The sequence below is a fragment of the Chaetodon trifascialis genome, chromosome 7, assembly GCF_039877785.1.
Source record: "Chaetodon trifascialis isolate fChaTrf1 chromosome 7, fChaTrf1.hap1, whole genome shotgun sequence".
Lineage (NCBI taxonomy): Eukaryota > Metazoa > Chordata > Actinopteri > Chaetodontiformes > Chaetodontidae > Chaetodon > Chaetodon trifascialis.
In genome coordinates, this window is record NC_092062.1 from 15,226,531 (window position 1) to 15,247,908 (window position 21,378).

Sequence of the window (21,378 nt, forward strand, 5' to 3'; positions counted from 1 at the left end):
CAACGTCAGCGCTGTGGTTAAAACTGGGCGACACCCATGGACAAACTGATTTTTTAATTTATTTTTTTGATCAAAATGTCAAAATTGCCAAATGAATTAGCATACCCTCAACAGACAAATTAGTGTTTTTGCATGTTTGAGCCCATTTCTTGGTGATCACATTCACATTATGGTGTGAGGATCTGCTCAGAAACTTAAAACTTGCTTATGCTATAGCTTCCTTTCTCATGGCCTCAATCTGATGTACTATTTTGACAGACAGAGAAATACATGTAACTTTTTTAACAATCCCTTCAAGTCGTCTGACAAGCAGAAATGTCAATCTCTGTCTGGCTTTAGCTTCTCAAATATGAGCATTTGCTGCGTTTCTCTGTTTAACATCATTGTCAGCTGTAAGTCTTTGGGTGTTGGACTACTGGTCGGACAAAACAAGATGTCTGAAGATGTCATCAACAAAACAATCACCAGATCAACTGATAACTGAACACGAAATATGATGATAGTGTCACATCATTTTACCTCAATTTCCTCAACTTAGAAAAGACTCAAATTTAAATGCTGAATTTCTTTTCATTGTCTGCAAGTCAAGTGCGAGTTAAGTGCTCTCAAAGAAAGACACTTCAAAGACACACTCTGTGCAGCGTGTGCACACACATACCTCCATGTCTAACGGTGCACATACATGCACTGCATGCATAATGTATGAACCTTCTTTCCTGTGGTTGATTCATATGAGTCCAGAGGGGGTAATTTCAGGCCTGTGCTGTGCGCTGAACAGGCGGAGGCTTCTCATCAGCCGGCCAGGCCGCCTGGTGGTTACCCCGACTCCGCCGGCCCATCTCTTCTTAGTCGGGAGATGCCAGGCTACAGATGACGGTGTCCAGGGGTCTGATTGCAGAACCAGAGAGGCAGTGCTGCAGCTGCTGCTACTGAAGTGTTGCCCATGATTGTTATCAGAGCGGTCCACTGCTTATTTCGGCCTGCACGAAACTGCTGGTCAGCCATTCGGACACACAAACACACGCACACACATACCAAAGAGCTGTACCTTGCCATAGTTTGTAGTCTTGATGAACCATTGTGTGAGCAGCTTCTGCTCCACCAGGGCACCAGAGCGCCAGGAGCGACCATTTTCATCCACCTGCTCATCAGCCAGCACTGTCTGATCAACAGGGTCCCAGTTCACCACAGCCTAGATAACACACACACAATTAAGCACACAAATGCAGATGAACACATACGCACACACAGTTAAAATGAAAAGGCAGAGCTTAGGAAGAAGGTTGGATTTAATAGACAGACCAAAGGCTTGTTTCAAGGTCGTCCCATTTCATTAAACATAATCAAAGGGCTTCTGCCAAGCTCTCCCCCTTCAATTCATTCATATTTTTCCAAGAGTGACGGGTGAGCTGCCTCAATCATTTCTGTAAGTTTCGGGGACCTCATACCTAAACCAATCATATTATTCCTTTCAATAGCAAACCAAGATGAACACTTTAATGAAAAGGCCATTCCTACCTCTTTCTGATATGCCAGTCCTGCTTCAAAGAGCTTGATAAACAGGTACTGCGTCCACTTGTAGTAGTCTGGGAGACAGGTGGTCACTTCCTGTCAGGAGAAGCCAGAGTCAGGTCAGCAGTGTGTGGTGTCACGCACGGGAGAGCAAAGCAGACCCAAAAGCTGCTCTGCTCTCTGTCCGATGCTCAGTTCTTCTTCACTTCCTACTCACCCGGTCCCAATTGAAGCAAAGGCCCAGGCTGTCCAGCTGCTCCCGCATGGACCGGATGTTACTGAGGAGACGACACAGAGCAGCAATGTTAAAGCTATTTAGAGAAAATGAGCGCCAATAAGAACACATGATATTCCACGCACCGTTTAGTCCAGTCCTCGGGGTCGAGGCCTCTCTCAATGGCTGCGTTTTCTGCTGGAAGTCCAAAAGCGTCCCAACCCATTGGATTCAACACCTGTGGATGCAGTTAGCGCTGCATTAGAGGCGAAATCAGAGGAATAAATGTGAAGACAGCCTTTTAATGGCAAACCCTGCACATATCACCCTGCACACTGAAGCTCAAACATCTGAGTGAAGCAACAATAAGCTACACATTTGTGAGTAGAGGGGGATTGATGCAAACAGTAACAGTAAAATACAAACTGCTTCACTGTAGGAGGCAATTTATACACTAAAACAGCCTTGTGCTCCCCTAACTGCAATGCATGTTGACCCCGATATGATAATGTGTTGTTCCCTCCTGTGATCTCAGCTCCATTACACATTGTGGTTAATGCCTTCACATTTACCACAATGTTCACGTAACTGCAGCAGTTATATAATGTAAGAACAAGTGGAGAGCAAGGTGAGGCTTTGAAAGGAAGAGCAGGATGTGGCAGCTTTCTATTGGCCAGCTTGATGCAAATGACTTAGAAAGTTGTTTTACACGCAATTTCCTAAGCAACATAATGATCTACCGTCACTTCGCCTCATCGTCAGCCTTCTCCCTCTATCCCTCTGTACTTTGCATCCACATCCATTTCATTGCCCACATCTAACACACACCCTCCTCGACACAAATCTTTGTCGACTCAAGTCCACGTCTCTTTCCCTCCTCTCTTTCTCCCTTTAGCTCTTTGCCTGTGTTTTTCTGCTCGCCAGGAGAGAAACGAGATGAAGGCACAGGAGAGTAAGGCGTGAGCAAAGCAGAGGAGAAGCAGAGTGACAGGGAGTCGAGGACTGGAGAGGATCATTGTATGGACTCTAACGGGTCTGGTGTTTCAGACGAATTGGTATCCTTGGTAACTGCATGGGCCTCATTTGTAAAGCCGAGTGCTGGATGGCATTAAGCTAAGAGCGCTCAGCACAACGGACCACTGTGACTGCTCAGGAGGAACACAGGCAGGCTGAGAGCCAAAGATAGCCTATGTGGATAACAAAGTAGAAAAAAAAAACACGCACCTCATTAGGATGGATATGCTACTATGTTGTTTATTTAATATAAATACTCCATTAAAGTGAGAAGGTACTCATCAGGGATGTTACAGGGGACCGGCTGTGATGGACAGGCTGCATTGAAAAGCGGCAAATTACCTTTTTACTGCAAATAGCTTCAGCTCCACTTGTCCTTATGTCCACACACAGCGTGAACGCTGGTCTGACTCTTCATTAACCTCTATCACTGAGACTTACAGTACATTTCAGAGCATTTCAGAGTGACAACAGGCAGTGGAAGATGGATGTGGGAGTCAGAGTTGGCACATTTTATGACAATCTGTCCACTGCAACACGGAGCAAGTCAGTGCCAACCTGAGACGGACACATCAATCCACAGCTCCAGGCTCCTCGTGCTGACGGCAAGGACAGGGAGCGGTTTTGTGAATGTGGAGCCACTCTGCTAAATGCAAGTGTCCACCTACACAGTTCCAGCCAGAAGCGTCTCTTCATCTGCTGCAGCATTGAAATACAACCGTTTGTCTGTTTTTTCATCACACTAATTGATCACAAACCAATGTCTGGTAATTGCTTCGACATTCAACTCTTTTGTCTTGTTCACTGGACAAATTTGGCTTATTCCATGACCAAATAATTTTTCCCATTTAAGATGCACAATTCTACACAGCAGCCATGTGCACATGCAACAAGAGGCCAAATGGCAGCAAGAAGAGGAGCATTCAATCAGTTTTCATTTACATCTCTAAAGGTTTATTTCACTCAAATCATGGGAATTTACTGCAGCATTAGTGGTTTCTAGACATGAAGATGATTTAAAGGAGTGGTTTGATATTTTGGAAAACACATTTATTCACTTTTTTGCCAAGGCTTAGATGAAAAGAATGATACAACCCATCATGCCTGAACAATAAATATGTAGCTGCTGCCAGCAGTGGATTAGCTTAGCTGAGCATAAAGTATGAAAACAGGGGGGAAAAGCTAGTTTGACAATTATCAAAGGTAACAAAGTCCACTAAAAGCGCTTGTGAGCTCACTAATCAAATATGCTGTTTATCATTTCCAGTCTTGCTAAGATAAACATCACTTGGCTCCAGCTTCACCATAGAGACATGAATGTGGTATCAACCTCCTCATCTAAGTCTCAGCAAGGAGGCAAATAAGTTTACTTCCCAACATGCTGAACAATTTGTTTAATGTAATGGAGGTGAATGGAAGGTAGTTTTCCTTTTCACAAATTACTCAACAGCAACAACAACAACAGAATCAGAGTCAACAGCAACGGATTCAAAGTCCCCAATGCTATTCCACAGACCATGCTGTCTGTTACTGCCGTTCCAGCACCCAGCAGAGCCTTTTCACCAGCGGAGCAGTGGGCACTTTAATCATGTGGACAACTTGTTCAGGAGAAAACAGTCCCTTACTTATTTCACTGTGATCTAATTACATAAATGCACAGGAACACTGAGTCTGGGTGTAAAATTGTTAGCCTCATTCTCTCATGAAACACCCTGTAAAAGCCAGAAAACAGCTCCAGGATGTGACAGTGGACAGAGTGTACCTTCCTTAATTAACTAGTTAATAAAGAAGACTGTGTGCATCCAGCGGAACAGAGTCCGCTTTCCGACAGACGCTGAGAGAAAGCGCGCTCCTGGGCAGGAAGTGGCTGCCAGTCATGTGAAACATGTTTCTGTTCGGGGAGAAAGCAGACAGTGGCAGAAGGGATTCTCCCTGCAGGTGAAGGAGATACACAAATGTAAAATCCAGCAGGAAAAGAAGAAGGTTTGTCACACACCAAGTCTGCATCGGGGTAAAGGCAGGGACGGATGGTGTGAAGACAAAGACTGTTCAGTGAACTGAACATAGGCGGTCACTGTCCTGTCAGACGGCGTGTGTGACTGCAGCAGCATGATGCGTCTGACAGGCACTGGCCACAGCTTCATCAACAGCAGTGGTCTACTGGACTCAAACAGAGTGCTGAATATCGACTGCAGCACTTTGATTCGAAGCAGGGTCGAGTATGGATTTTACCTTTACCTTACCTCTATCGCAGCAGGCTTCAAACCCACTTTCTCCAAGAGTCAGTTTGTAAAAACAGGGAACAGCGTTTCCTAAAGATGACTCGTTTTTGTATTTAACGCAGTTGATTTTGAAAAGGTGTCAGAAAAATGTCTCATCTCACAGAAGATCGTGGAATCATTCAATGTGAGAAACAACAGCCCAAATCTGTGGTTTCAGTGTTTTTATCCATCAGCATAAATGAATAACATTTAATAACTAGGTCATTCCAACAGAAGAAAATGTCGATAAAAGGTGTCAGCTATATGGAAACATTGTAAATTTGATAGAAATGTAAGTAAAATAATCAAAATAGAAATTTAATTTCTACGAAAGCAGTTTACATGACATGAGTGACATGAGTTCACAAATGTACTGTACTGTATTGGCAGAAAGTAGGAATCAAGGACACCCAACAGAAAAACGTGCTCCAAAGACAGTGTAAACTTCGGTCATGTAACTGAAAGATGATGGTGCCAGGAAGTATTACCGTGCTGCTAATGCTTCTCAATTAAAGACCTTCAATGTGAAAGCAGAAAGCATCAATCAGTCAATACTTTATAATGTTATGTACTGAATACAGAGCGCTCCATTAACTCGAAATGAAAGAATGACTCACTGTTCCAGTACAGAATGGGTGGTTTACCGGCAATATTATGGTAACAGCCGGAATCAAATGACTTTTAAAACATTGAACCCAGACAGGAAAGCAGATGTCTCACAATTATCGCAGTTCACAGCAGTCAAACATGCGCCTTTGGGGAAGACGAGTCAGAAGAGCACAAGAGGGACAGCGAAGCCACAGAAGAAGACTTGTGGTGAGGGGCGGATGACGAGCAATAAAAGCCTTATTCTTAAAGGTGTGGCCACTTGCAGCGAGAAGTTACACATGTTGGGTATTTTTTGCCCAAGAACAGTTGAGTCAATATTTGTGAGCAAACGCAAGCCTGGGCTTAATTTAGAAACAGGCGAAAGCTTTTAAACTTACAGTCTCACTGGTGAAATATCTCCACAGATGATGAATGGGGAATTCAAGCTGTTGATGCAACATTTCTGTGAGTTCTTACACCCAAATAAAGCTGACATTTATGTTTCACTGTGAGAATGCAAGAACTCAAATAAGCATGTGGTCACTGCGTATACGCCAGCCCACAATTCTTCATGTCACAATACAGCAACATCACACGCTCAACATTTTATTTGCTTTCTAGTTTTAGGAAAGAGGTAGGTGGATTATTGAAACGCATTTAACTTTTAATCTCCGCTCTTATGAGAAGAGACAGTAGATTCCAGCTTCACAGACATGTTGCACAGCAAATATTCAGACTTGTCCCAGCAGGAAAATCCCAGGTGTAAGCGCACGGCAGCTAACAGCCACAGATGGCTCCAGCAAAAAGTACAATGAGCAGCCGTTAGTGGTCAGTCTGGTGATGCTGCCCCTCCGTGGCCAGATCTTACATATTGTACCTTTAAGTCATGACAGTGTGACAGTGAGCCAGAATGCACAAAAACAGGACTCTGAAACTGGAGCAGCTAAATGGAATTCAGCCACGGTTCATTTTATAATTTATACTTGTGCTATTTCCACTGTGATGAGTCAAAACACCTTCTGTTAAAAAGGCCTCTAACTAGCATATTTTCATTTCTAACCACTTAAGCCGTAATCAAAACTTTCTAGGTTTATCTTCCATTTAATGCCGGCGCGGAGTGTTCTGACCTTGCATGTCTCATGGAGGATAGCAGGAAGCAGTAAAAAGACAAATCACACATACCTGATGGCCTCTCATTCTCTGGAAGTGGCCGATCGTGTCACTGAGCGTATACACTCGCACGTGGCCCATGTGCAAGCGCCCCGATGGGTATGGAAACATGGAGAGGACATAAAACTTCTTCTTGTTGGAACCCTGAGGAAAAACAACAGTCAAAACAATGCAGAGAGCTGTAAGAGAAGACTGTAACACTGTATTTTAATCCTGAGAGACTACAATAACAGTGCAGGAATCTCCATTATGAGTCTGGCTTTTGAAAGAGTCTTGTAGAAAAGACACCATTAACCTGACGGGGTCAGGACGGGAATAATAACTCATCACACACAGATCGAGAGGCTCTAACAGTATCTGATTACAGTGTCAGAATCTGAACTGCACCAGCGCTGATTATGGATGGTTTACAGTCACAACACTGTTACCAGGGCAACACAGTGAGTATCGGATACACCCAGCCATACATGATTACAGGAAACCTGCGTCATGAATTTTTCAATAAATTAATTAGGAACAGGGCTGTCATGAATGCACTTAATCACTGTCAGCTTGTCCCAGACAGCCGCACGTTCAGACCATTAGGATATATAATCAGCCAGAGCTCGGGGTCTGAGATGAGCTGCCCGGGCCACAGCCTGTAATAGCTGTGCATAATGTGGAAGGATGCTTAATGAACTATTAATCAATTAATCCTAAAGAAGAGGCTAAAGGCGTTACCAGTGTATACATTAAACCATTTACCCAGATAGAAGCGTTCACTTGGCTCATGGACATTTATTTTCACTCACTCAACAGCGCTGACAGACGCTCATAGTGTGATTTACAGGGGAGAGTATTTAAGCCACCAAACACCATCAAACACTTTCAGTATAGTACCCTTGAAACCTGTACCTACATGTGGCAAAACCACAGGTCTGTTTTAGACAGTACTCTTAAACGTAGGCAGGGCTGTGAACAAGGCTTTGGGGCGAACAGCCTTCACTGTTCCAGCTGTTGGGAAACAACAGATGAGACTTCACTTGGTCTTGAGATGCTGCAGCTTTTATTAACTGACACACTGTAATCTCTGAGGTACATTTACTGGCAGATTGACAACTTCCTGCTAACCTTTTCCTCTGCTCCGCTCGCATTCACCATCACTCTGCTGCCGCTCCCTCGCTCGCTCAACCACACGCTCTCCACACAAACACACAGTACAGCACTGAGCGACACTAGCCTTATAACAATAAGAACACAATGGAGGACATCAAACGCTTTTTCTTCTCTGGAAGTGGTTGTTTATTATAACAAGGAGAAAAGCTTTGTTTGAGAAAAGGCTGCAGGCAGCAAGACAAAGACTGGAGGAAAAAAAAAACATGAGAGGTGGGAAATCCAACATCAGAGCGCAGACAACGAGACGATTCTCTCTATGACCAATCAGCGGTGTTTTACCTCCATGTTTTAGTATCATCTCAGCTCACCTGGAACCTCAACAGAGGCGTAATAAAAAAATGGGATGAGGTAGAGCAATTCTGTTGGTTCAACCCCCAGCTTTTACCAATGGAAACTTAATTGTTGTGGGCTTGGCTGCCTGAGCGCTGCCCCATGTAGATCAACAGAACATGAATCTGCAGTCTGATCATTTTTGGCTAAAATGCCAAACATTTGGTGATTTCAGCTTCTCAAATATAGGATTTGCTGGTTTTCTCACTGTAAACCGAACAGCTTTTGGTTTTGAACTGTTGGACACTGGGTGGGTTGATGGACTGGGTGGGTTCTTGGGATTGAAGCGGATACAATGTACTGTTTGTATATTGTGCAAATCTGCAAAAAACAAAACAAGACACGCAAAGGGTTTTTTTCTGAACTTTTATCTGACATCTAATAGATCAAAATACTAATCAATGCATAACCTGAGTTGTCGACACACCTGTAAGCATAACAGAGATTTATCATGAACCTGGATACCGTGTTCACATGGCACAGTATCCAGGTTTCTATCAGAGTACATCGAAGTTACACAAAACCAGCTTCAGGGCTTGTGGGGGTTCTGACACCAGTACATGATCTGTACACACACGGCATAATGAGGATGCTCAAAAACTTTGACTGCCAATTGGATTGTCATGAAGTCAGCCTTCTTACCTCCTCCACTGCATCCTTCCGCCACTGCGCCATAATTCGTGAGTGCCACCATTCTTCCACTCTGCGTCGGGTCTCTGTTCGATAGTCCTTCTCCCACACTCCTGTCTCACTGAACAGGGTGCGGGTGCTGGGGGACAGGAGGCGGAGTGCTGGGCTCAGGAGAGCGCTCCTGATTTGGCCAGACCGGGCAGCACCCAGTGAATACAGACCCAGCCTTTTCATTGACATCTGCATGGTTCGCTCACCTAAACAGGGACAGATACAGTAAGCTGAAAACTGTTGCATAACCATTGTTATATATTACATTTTTTAATGCAAATGTTAAACTTTAGAGACACGTTTTAGACTCATGCATCCAGAAGGCACAATCAATCTCCTCCCAGTCACAACATCGAACAGAAATGCTTCTCCATGGGACTGCAGTGATCACTCATAATGGCTCTGCATGGGATACCATCACGGCCTAAAAATGACACTCGCTGAGCATCAGCCGGCACAGGAGCAGCACATGTGAGTCCAGTCGCTGAGCACTGACTGACGGCTCAGCTCTGCGGCTCTCCACGCGATCCTCTTTCTCCACTGCTGTTTCACAGTCTGCGCAGTCTGTGTGCACCACGTCACTCACACAACAGCATGATTTCGGGAAATAAGAGGTTTAATCAGCGAGATGTGATAATGCTTATTAAACCACCTGCCGGCTCAGATGTGTGAATGACATTTTCAATCAACTGACTTGAAATTATTCACAGATTTCTCAGCCCTGGAGTTTAAACATTTTTCTTTGCATGACAGGATGTTAACCGCTGACAGCCTCAGGATAACACCACCTGGATCGCCCTTCCAGCTCAAGTTTTGTGATTACTTGTAGGTAGAAAGGACAAAATCAGAAGATTTCTGTACAATACACCTGGAAAAACAAATTATTTATTGAGGGCTACTTCAAAAAAATACAACTTTTGCTCTTTTTTGCATGGACACAGCAGCTAGGTGAGACTTCCCTATGGCTCAATGTAGGTCAGACAGTCAACTGCATGTAAGAAAAAAGATTTGACCTAAATTTGTCTTCTACACAACACACACACACACACACACACACACACACACACACACACTCAGAGAGAGACACAGACATGTATATAAACACAGTTTCCAAGGTAACCTGAGATCTCAGTACAGTGTCTGCCTCCTTGGCAGCAGAGGACAACTGCTGCTAACCTGACCTGTCAAGAGAATATTTTCACAGCAGTGACGCATCTGGATCTCAGACAGCGAAACCTTTTATCACTGCTGAGTGGAACAAGTGACAATCCGCACGCCCTGACACGCCAGGCTGATGAGGATGTAAATGAGGGGACTAAAAATTACGACTGTTTATCTGAAGCTGAGGAGAACTCATGGAAAAGGTTATTCTATTCTCTACCGTGCTATGAAAATATCACTGCAGAGGAAGAGCTCAGCGCAGAGGTGGGGAAATAAATGGAGATCATTAGAAGAGCGGCCTGCGTGGGCGTTTAAAGCGAAATCAGTAAAGGATAAAATCATTTTCACGAGCAGATCAAAAGACACATCAGGAAAGAAGATTTTAGCAACTTAAAGGCACTTTTGTTTTTAGCTGAGAAACAAACAGGAAGTTTTGCATGACGAGAGTCGCTCAGATGTGAGAAACTTCAAGTCTCCACATCATTTGGTAAGAATCTGACCAGCCTAAAGGTTTTACTGGCTAGGGTGGACAGATCTGTTGGGGATAACTCTGAGCTTTTTCCACCAAATGAGTGTAAAAACAAGCGAGAAGTGCTTGCTCCTCTCCTCTCCTCTCCTCTCCTCTCCTCTCCTCTCCTCTCCTCTCCTCTACCCACCAGCTTGTGGGAATGTGTTTTTCACTGAATTCTCTCGAGTATAACCCAAGCATCGCGGCGGCCAACGTTCCTCCCTCAGGCTGAGGCTGGGAGAGCCGAGCACTCAAGGTTGTGTGCATCGCTGAAGGTGCAAGCGAGTGGGTTGAGGCGAGAGACATAGAAAAATGTTTCTATGGTGACTGGGCTCATCCATTTGGGTGTCTCCTGTAAAGAGTGACTGAAAACTTCTGCAAACATCAAGCTGACTCTGCCGTGAGAGCAGATACAGCAGAGCAGGTCTAATGCTTCACATCATTATTATTGGCCATGCTATTGTAGGTTTTGGGTACCAGCTGAAATGTGTCAAAATCTGTAATGTACTAGAAGTTGCCATCAATGTTTGGCTCAATTCTTGTGTTGTTAAACTCATTCTATAATCATAATTCTGCTCATTTTAGACTGTTTTTAATTGGGGTATGGTTGATTTGTATTTAGAAACTAAACACTAATGCATTTCAGAAATTGTATTTGGTGAAACAGAAAAAGGGATTTGGAGAAAGACACAGTTTTGGTATCAGTACAGAAACTCAGTTATCATATTTCTGCCTGCAGCAAACAGTTTCAAAAGCTATGCAGAACCAGTCATGGCCGCTTCCACAGAGAGCTTTAAATATTGTGACATGTGATTACACATTGTTTGTGATTTGGGTTATTTTAATATTGTGAAAGCACTTAAATGTTTCTGACCGTTAAGGCTAAACTAGTTTTGAGACTGTTCTATCTGAGTGAAAGTGAAATCAGTCATGGATGCTTGTTTGGTCACGATGATGATAATGATGATGATGATGATGATGATGATGATGATGATGAAGAAGAAGAAGAAGAAGAAAGGAAAAGTTGATTAAGTAATTGACTGAATCAGCAAGAACTATTACCTAGTTTCTGAAATTAGACTTGCTGCCTTTGTTTTAAAGAGTTGTAAATTGGCTATATTGATAAAATTTTCACAATTTTCTGATATTTTAAAGACTTGATGACGTAATGGACAGATGAATAGATAATAAAAGTAATTACTAGTTGCGTCTGACCATGATGATACTGCAAAGATGTTTCTGAAACTGATGACAGGTCAGTTTTATTTTGACTGAAGTGTCACTTACATGTCAATTAAACTCAGATTAAACCTCTCAGCACCTGACTGCACAGGTCTTCAAACACGCTGTCTTCATGTGCAGACACACAGTACGGTTATTTTTAAAATGTCCTTTTCGCTAACATGACTGTCATGACATTGATGTACATTATAAATGTATCCGCTCCCCTGTTAGCTGCCTGTGTCTGCCGGCCGGACGGTGAAACAGACGAGGCAAATGTTCGAAAAGCTTTCAGTTTGAAGGTACTTACTGCTTTAAATGCACCTCCTTTATTTCAGCGTTATCGTCGCAATGACAAGAATCCCATATTCCATGTTATAAATGTCATACCGGGCATTAAAATATGCCGTAAATGACCCGTTTCCCTGGTTCACGACTTCGCCATGGGCGCCGCCATCTTGGATTTAAATAAGCTTTATCAACAACGTGTACGTCGACAACGACAAATTTTATCCGAGGGCTCCATTAACCATTTCTACTCACAGTCTATTTATTTTATTTATTTTATAAGATACTTTTCATTCAAACTTATCTCATACTCTTCTGCCATTTAACACACACACACACACACACACACACACACACACACACACACACAGAGAGAGAGAGAGAGAGAGAGAGAGAGAGAGAGAGAGAAAGAGAGAGAGAGAGAGAGAGAGAGAGAGAGAGAGAGAGAGAGAGAGAGAGAGAGAGAGAGAGCATTTTGTCTGATTGCCAGAGCCTCACAGTTTATTTCAGTGATTTCAATGAGTGATGGTTCTGCTTGTTACCTTAGCAACCCTGTAATCTCCTGCTCTTATTATTATTTCTCCAATTTCATTAAAAAATCCAATTATTGTTTTTTTATTTCAGTAGCCTAAAATTACTGCCCCAGGTAGAGAAAATTGTTTTCTACTGCTGAAATAACCCCAATATGCATATTTTACAGAACAAATGTCGGTCTCAGTTTTAACTGTAATTCTCTTTTATGGTGCCACTTAAGGAATCCTTTATAAAAGGTTCACTGGTTTATATATTACCTTTAGTAATTCTAAGTACATTACGAACTGATGTTTTACAAAAGCATCTGGATTGCCAGGGCATCAAAAATCATGATTCTTGGTGTCATTTATATTAGGTGACATAATATGAGTGATGTCATCCCAGTTTTTTATGATACAGACATTTTTAACTGAAACTTTTTTTTATCTTCTGGGATCAAATGTGCATTATTTTATTTTTGCATCTATCAAAGAAAATCAACTCAAACCACATCAGGGCAAATTACATAAAACACGACCGACATAATTTAATGACAGAAATTTAATGCCTGCAGCATTACGAGTGTCCAGAGGAGGGGCTTTTGATGCAAACTTCCAGCATACAGTGATTGCTGACTTCAAGAACACACATCACAGAATTCAGAGGCTCTGAGAAGGAAGACGAGGAGAAGGAGGCAGTGTCTCATCACAGACTCTTTTCTATGAGCTCTCCCTGTAGCTCTCACCTCTGATCTGATGTGCAGACAGAAGCAGTGAAGGAGGGAAGAAGTCAGAGCCAGCCGAGGAAGAGAAAATGGAGGGTGGGGTATCATTAGCAGGAGATTGAGAGAGTTCCTCAGCCTGACGTCAGAGAGCTAAACCTGGGGCTCTGCTCCGGCCTGCTGTCGTATATCAGAGTTAAATGGGCGCCTCTGCTCAGGGCACAACAGGATGTGGCTGGAGAGGAGGAATGAGAGAGGGAAATGGGTTTTTGACACAGTTGAGACACTAACTCTTCTCACACAGCCAAAGATCTGTGTGCAGATACAGAGGGAGGCTCCCTGATGAATGACTCTGATACTCGCCCTCTCATGCTTACAGTATTTCATGGAGGACTGCGGGTGCTAGTGAATGGTGGTTTATTGCTTGTACAGAATTGAAATTCCTGCTGAAATCCTGACAAAAACACAGACAAATTCAGGAAACATGCTCCTCCACCTCAATTTCATTTTGACGCTCCCTTCTAACATGTATTAACAATTGCTTTGTTTTACATTTATTCAACCTTTATTTAAAATCTCAATGAATCACTGAGGGTATGCCCTCATTCCCAGTGGTGTCGAGAGTACAGTTATACCCAGATGATGGATGAAAAGGTTTACAAAAGGCAAAAGAAGCTTAGCCTGAAGGTCACTTTTTATGGTCCACCTTCACTGAAGTGCTTTCATGTGTAGAGTCAATAAAACTGTTTGAACCTGTCCAGATCTAAAGCAGTGGACTGTGGAAGAAACTGGGAGTATGACTGAAGTTACTTTTATTCATTTGATCATACGGAAACGGTTCAAAAATTCCTAATTTACATTGTCGAATCTATAGCAGATTCTCTGTTGACTGATAGGTACAAAACACTGCACATGCATTCATTCTGAATGAGAATGAACTGTAGGACAGAGGATAGATGCCGCTCTCATTTTTGTACACTAAATAAGAAGTTAGAGCGAGGGAGGACACACCCGGCCTGGCTCAGTCCAGCTACATCTCATTTGTTGAACCCGTTGCAAAACCTCATGTAACCTAACGTAAGAGAATTGAAACTTCTATATGTATGAGCCAAAACTGACATAATTATAGACTGTGGTCTTTGCTGCGTAGACCACTGATCTCTGTACACTTTGAGGTCAAAAATCATTTAATAAACGTATAGAACTCACAGTGTACACAAACCAAAGTGTAAACATGACAAGTTTTCCTTTTTCTCTGTTCAGAGCAAATATGTTATGTATGTATGTACGTTATATGTGACAAATACCTTCAAATAAAATATATTTTTATGGTTTTAAGCGATAACATAATATAAAAACTAGAGTCCTCACCTCATCAGACGCTATGAGGTCTTCTCCATTTCAACAGTCTTTTAAAATAATGCTCCTCTAACAACGTGACGTATAAGGAGAAATGATGGGTATCATATAAGAGGAGCAGATGGAGGCTCCGTGTCCTCAGGGAGCGTCTGAGTGACCAAAGCCAGTTTATTGCTGGGACTCTGTGAAGAAACAAAACACTGAAATAAAATGTGGAATCAGTTCTGTGAAAGTCTCATCCTCTTTCTAGTTGCCAGCTTTGTCTCAATGTTCCACCTCTCGAAATTGTACTATAATTAACATAAAAAAAAACTGCATGGCACCATTCCTCAGTTTAGTCTTTAAGTCTTTTCCTCGTTTATTTTTGGTTGCATTAAAGTGGTGCGTTTTTGGACCGCTGCATCGCCTTTGAGTCCCAGGTACGAGCAGCCTCTGTTGTTTTTCAAACAAATCACTTTTGAAAGCAACCAATCATCCTTCTTTTCCACCCACATCCACCTCCCCGTTCCCACCATGACAAACAACCCATGGTAATCACCACCTCTCTCCCTGTTTCGGAGGACGATTGCATTTCACCAGCAGAGAACCAGATGACAAACGACCACACAGAGCAGCAGGAGCAGCAATGCGTTGGGTAGAAAGCAGATGAGGGGCGGGGGTGGAGGGGGCTGACTTGTCTTCACCTGTCCAAGGTGACCTTTTCGCGGACGGACGTGTGATTCACAATCCACATCTGCTTCAATGCGAAGTAGGCCGCTGGTGCCACAGAGAAGCAATCTCACACCATCTCAGCTCCCGGAGAGCGGCGAGGAGCAGGCTGATGGGTCTCTGTACGCCTCTGACCGCGGCTCAGAAGCCTGATAAGTGTGATGTTATTTCCAGGGCCTATTTCATATAGACAGCACCATGTGTCCTTCACTTATCTGTACTCATGGAGGACAAAGGCCTCAGGGAGAAATGGGACGGCACACAGGAGATGAGGAGGTTTGGAACGAGATCTTAAAAAATCTGTTGAAGAAGAGTCTGGCAGCATCAATCTCCACCCCGTTCTCATTTTCTCACACTGCTGCACGACTTTCACTCATCAGACAAGCTGTTCTACAAAAATACACATTTCTCTCTAGCTGCACATCCACTTTGCCTGATTTCAGAGCAGCTCCTTGGCAATTAATGTTACTAATTAGTGTACAACTCCTCAGATCTGCAGATCCCTCTGCGGTCTCCTAGATGCACTCAGACCGGCTGCAAGGGAGAGTCAGGCGGCAGTCTTATTAAGATTTGAATACACTGATTTTTAAACTGTCGTTTTGTTATGTCTTCGGGTAAAAAAATTTATTTCTGCATGTGTTCATCAGTGTTTTAATTGCTGTCACATTAAGGTTAACATTAAGACAGACGGGCTAATTTTACAGTATAAGAGTAAATTGTATGAGGACGAAACAACATAAAGTCAGTAACATTACAGTACATTTTGTCCAGTGCAGCACAGTAACAAAGCACAATTTTGAGGTACTTGCAATCAAGCTGAGTGTTTCCAGTTTGTGCTACACTTTAAGTTTCTCCTTCGCTACATTTCAGGAGTCAGCACTGGATTTTGTAATAGACTAAATTTATTTACAGGCATTTCAAGTTCATACAGCTTGCCTCATTTCATGGTATCAATCCTGCTTTCCATGGGGTCCTGGGTACATATACACATTAACAACAGTCAGGTTTAGTGCTTACTTTTCACATTAAAATTTCGATGCACTGTCATGAATTAAGCGACCCAGTAGTGGTCACAGTTTTTAAATGTAAAATGAGTGATTATAATCCAGTAATGTAATGTTGCGCTCTGTAAGAAGACATGATGCATAATAGAGTATTGTCTTTGCTTGTTTTTAAGCTTTTAATGCTATGGTACAGCATGCTCATAATACAGTAGGTCTATAGTTTTGCTTCAGTATATTTTCAGCTGAGTAGTTTCAGAGTGTAATTTTGCTTACTTTACTCACAGGAGGGAACTCAAGTGATTTAGCATTGCACTTCAATAAAGTTTGGGCTCAAATGAGACAGAATGAAAAAGACATCAACTTTGGAGTAGCTGAGGCCAGTCCTGGCTCCAAACATTCTGGATCTGCTAAAGTTGCAGAAGTATCGATACTTGGATACTTTTACCACCGTTTAAAATGAAACAATCTTCATTGAGTATACATTCAATAGCACTGAAAGTACCAAAACTGTAAAAATAAAAGATTTATAATTGATCAATAATGAAATGAAGAATGTTGGTCTGTAAGGGAAAACATTTAAGAACGGCTTACAACATCATTACAAACAAAATGTGTTTGACTCTTTCTGTGCCAGCACTTTGTGCAGTTTCTTAATTTAAGAGAAAAAGAAAAATTGGCTAATTTGTGTAATTAGTGTTTTTTTTTCTTTGCCATGATGTCAAAGGAGGTATTGACTATTTTTTACTTTTTTGTACTAGTATTGTACTGTATGGTACTTTAAAATCCTGGTATTGTGACAACATGGGATCCTACAATTCCCATAATGCAGCTCAGCAGCATCTTTTGTTAGACCCTGCTTGCCTGGCAAATGCCCACATCTTTCAAAGTCCATGTGGCAAAGTCACAGCACAGGCTTTCTGTTGAAAATGTTCAAGTTATTCCTACTCAGACTTTTTTAATGAGAAACATCAGAAACATTTTTAATGTTATTTTTCATTTTTTAGTGACAGTGGAGAGAGTCAGAAGGGGCGGGGGAGGGAGAGGGGGGTACGACATGCAGCAGAGGGCCTCAAACATGGGCCAATGCAGTAAGGAGTCAGCCTTGATACATGGTGCATGCTCCAGCAGGTGAGCAACTGGGGCGCCCCAGAAACCTCTTTTCAGAGCTGCAGAGGGCATGGTGCAGTCGTAGAGAGCTCCTCCTGATGAGTCCTGTAGTACAGTACTCCTCCCGATGAGTCAACTACGCTTCATGTGTAAAACAGGTGGAGCTCCCCTTTGAGATGAACTCTTCATCTGCCACTGTTTATATAATATATGATTTCATTTGTAGGTGCTGATGAGCCCTCTTTTAAAATGTTTGCCATATTGACTTCAAAGCCTGAATTTGATGTCATGTCTGTCCACTGTCTGGGGATTTTAGGGTTTGTCTCCAGCTCTGCAGACCTCCAGCTTCTCCCACCTGAGCGGGTTCCTGGTTTCTTCAGAGGAGAAATGAGAGAGGAAGAAACTCAACGCCGTGGCTGCGTGATACACTGTGACAGAGGGAGCTGCTGCCCTGTGGTTTATTTTTGATGGACAGGACCTGAACGCAACATCATTACGAATATTTGCGCCTGTTCCGATCTACAGCGATATTCGTCACACTGACACCAAACATGACAACAGTAACGATGATGATGTTATTAGTATTATTATTATTGTCAACAAAATATACCCGATATTTCCTCGACGCCCCGCTGCTCCTCCACTTCTAGGGAAACAGCCGTTTTGTTGCCGTGGTGATGAGTCCTAGCAGTGACTGGTGGTATGACTGTTGGAGACAGACAGGGGATTCACCAGGCTCAGATGTAAAAGAGGAGCTTGAACATTGTGGCAATGAGGATGCACGTAGCAAATCCTCAACTTCTAATTTAGCCGGTTGTCTGTGTGAGCTGTTGGGTCGGACTAATGGTGTCAGATCCAGCACAGAGCTGCTGAAGGCCAGCCAGGAGCCACTAACAGGTCCTCCTTTTGCTGTCCTGAATAAAGAGCCACATTTTGAGCAAATAAATCTTTCATACATTCTCCTTTGGCAGGGGAGACTTTTATCTTAGTCCCATTTGCATTTTTGTCACCAAGGCAATTTACATTTTTATAGCATAATTAATGAACAAGAAAGTCATTTACATTTTCTTGCTCACCACTACATTGTCTAGAGCATATCTGATGCGGAGGGACCAGAATTTGGAAATGTGTGGGAGTGTTTGTGAGCACCAGAGAGATGTCTGAGTGTGCAGAAAGAGAAGCAAACATGATTGTTTTAAAGGGAAAATGTTGAGCAGAACACAATGTTATAATAAAACAGGGACGAGAGCTTTCAGGTGCAAATTGAGGCCATAGCGTCTTTCACTTCAGCTGGCCCTCACATCAAATACATAGAGGCAGGCCTCGAGAGCAGGTTACACCATTTAAACAGCACAGAAGAAAAACAATTCATACAAGTGGCATTCGTATTTCCAAGCCTGTAAAGATGAAAGAGAATAATTCATCACGCTTTTGCCTCTGGTCAAGGACTCAGTTCTGTCAATAGCTTATTATCTCTTCTGATGCATTATGTAGACATTGTTAGGAAGAGTATACTGGCAAAAAGGCATAATTATTTCCTATTTGAAAGCCATATCAACGTCCAAAAAGTGGTAACCAGAAGCAAGATGCATGGGCAGTTAAGTGATTGGCAAGTGGGGGTAATTTTCTATGAGGAGGGCACACAGTAAGGGCAACACGTGTATAATATAAAAGAAATATAATAGCCTTGCAGTAAATACTACGTTTGTTTTACAATTTGCACTATATTAGAGGGTGTAACTAATATTTTTCACAAGGTGAGGCCAAGACCACATTTTGTGCAATTTTGCAAAAATTTGTATGCATGTAAAACGCAGTAAAAGTGAAGTATCAGCTCTGTAGATCAAACAAACACACCAATCACAGGCAGAGATACAACACATTATAACACCTGGAGATATTTAGAGATGGTATGTCCAGTAATAGGATCAAATATTATCAAACAAATGCATCAACATCAGGAGTTATAGACCTGACAGTGTGTGTGTGCAGTCCTGACAGGATGAGGAAGGTCAGTCCTGAATCTCAGTCATTTTTCTGTCATCAGGTTCTTTTCTGATCACAGACTATAAACATAGTTTTCTAGGAAACAGGATCGACTCTGAGCTCACTGTAAATTGGGCCACCACTGGCTCACAGTGACCACAGCTTGAAAGACCCTCCTTGCCAAACTGGACCAGGTGTTCAACCACTAGTCCTAATACTTACATTTTTATTACAACTCCCCCAAATTGAGATTAACTGCAGCTGTGTCCTGAGCTGTAACAGTAATCAGATTTGCTGTTTGCGATAAAGCGTTGGATCCAAAATACAAAGAGGGGAGGATACGGGAGGGGAGGATACGGGAGGGGAGGTGATTGTGTCCTCTTCAGCGTCAGATACAGCAGCCAGGTGATACTCACTGTGTACAAACCCCTGCTGCTGCAGCACAGTGGAGGCCCATGTTTATTGATGTGTCTGGCTGCCCTAGAGTGCACAATATGGCCGAGAGAAACAAACACCAACACGCAGACAGCTCTCAGAGCAGAGAACAGATGAACAAACAAGCAGATGGATTTCAGACTGTTGGGTTTACCTCAGATGTTTTCACATATACAAATCAGCTTATAAGAAATAAAAACACATTATACACTTTTTGTGCTCTTATGAGTTTTTTTTTAATCTATTGTTTTATGTGAGTGATATCTGAGCATCAATGGGTTAACTTTACACAGAACCTGTTGGCAGTCAATATAGTCACACACGGGCTGTTTTCATCCATGAACCCATCAGTAATATGAAAGTAACATGCACACTGGGTCAAAACAACCCATTTGTTTTTGGCCTGGTGATCTTCAGTGTGGAGAAAAAAATAAGTGATATGAGTTGACAGTCATGAATTTGTCGCAAGATGGCCTGGTTGTATGCTGACTTACAGGCTCTGACGTCTACATGCGCTTTGTTGTGATACATTCGAATAACAACTGAAGAGCAAACAGTCTTTTCTGTTTACCTACAGGGTTTCACTATAGGTAACCATAGTGTTCAGTGGTGTATACCAGCACGCAGAAGAGAGATTCTTTCATGACTGAGTGAAAAAATACAAGTAATGAATGACATTTGAGATGAGAGACGTCCTTGGACTTGTGCGTTGATTGAGCACAGAAAGCCGTTTGTGACTGCGAGCTGATGACAACATCAGGTTCCTGATGAGGATTGTTTTTTCTCTGAACGGAGGGAAACACTTTGTACTTACTGGAGTCTTTCAGGGGATTACATTTTCAGACTGTTCTCATCTTAACTACTGAAGGGCTGTGTTTTGGATGGAGTTTGGGCATGTAGGCCAAACCCTGGTGGGGAAGTGAGAGCGCAGCACTGCTGAGGTGCTTTCGAGCAAAGCACTGGACAGCCCCTGCAGTTCCAGTGTGGCTGTCACACTCAGTGGCCGTTATTTATACTGAGTTCTTTGAATAGTTACATAAAAGTTCAAAAGTTAATCTTCCCCGCATGCGATGTAGATTAACTTCTGATCTTTTAGCTCAATCACTGATGTAACCTTTGTCAACTGAAATCCCCTCATGGTTCTCAGCTTACTGCGGCCTTTAGTGACATTAAAGTCCAATTAAAATGAAACAGGAATTTAGATATACAAAATTTTAGAAATGTCCTTCTGTATAGCTCATATCCAGGGCAGACGCACCCACCACAGACACTGAGCTCTTGTCCTCTGCAGCCTATGTTTTCTATGACATTTGGAATTTTAGAAACACACATTTAATTGGTGGGTGATTGCAATTTTTTTGTTACACCATATTTGAATTTGAATATTTTTAAGCCAGCAAAATAAATATAGATAAATAGATAAAAACACAGGTCTAATCCTG

At 42.5% G+C, this 21,378-nt stretch overlaps 1 protein-coding gene across 1 annotated transcript in view; it reads right to left on the reverse strand.

The window, feature by feature from the left end:
- lars2 (leucyl-tRNA synthetase 2, mitochondrial) overlaps nt 1-12,281 on the reverse strand; it is a 28,225-nt gene extending 15,944 nt beyond the window's left edge. Inside the window, exons 1-7 of the mRNA XM_070967215.1 lie at nt 12,126-12,281; nt 8,887-9,131; nt 6,772-6,903; nt 1,873-1,964; nt 1,730-1,790; nt 1,519-1,608; nt 1,049-1,192 (exon numbers count right to left, since the gene is read on the reverse strand). Of these exons, the coding sequence (XP_070823316.1) occupies nt 1,049-1,192; nt 1,519-1,608; nt 1,730-1,790; nt 1,873-1,964; nt 6,772-6,903; nt 8,887-9,120 (753 nt within the window). The 5' untranslated portion in view covers nt 9,121-9,131; nt 12,126-12,281. The remainder of the gene's footprint in view (nt 1-1,048; nt 1,193-1,518; nt 1,609-1,729; nt 1,791-1,872; nt 1,965-6,771; nt 6,904-8,886; nt 9,132-12,125) is intronic.
- Between the last annotated feature and the right edge of the window lie 9,097 nt (nt 12,282-21,378).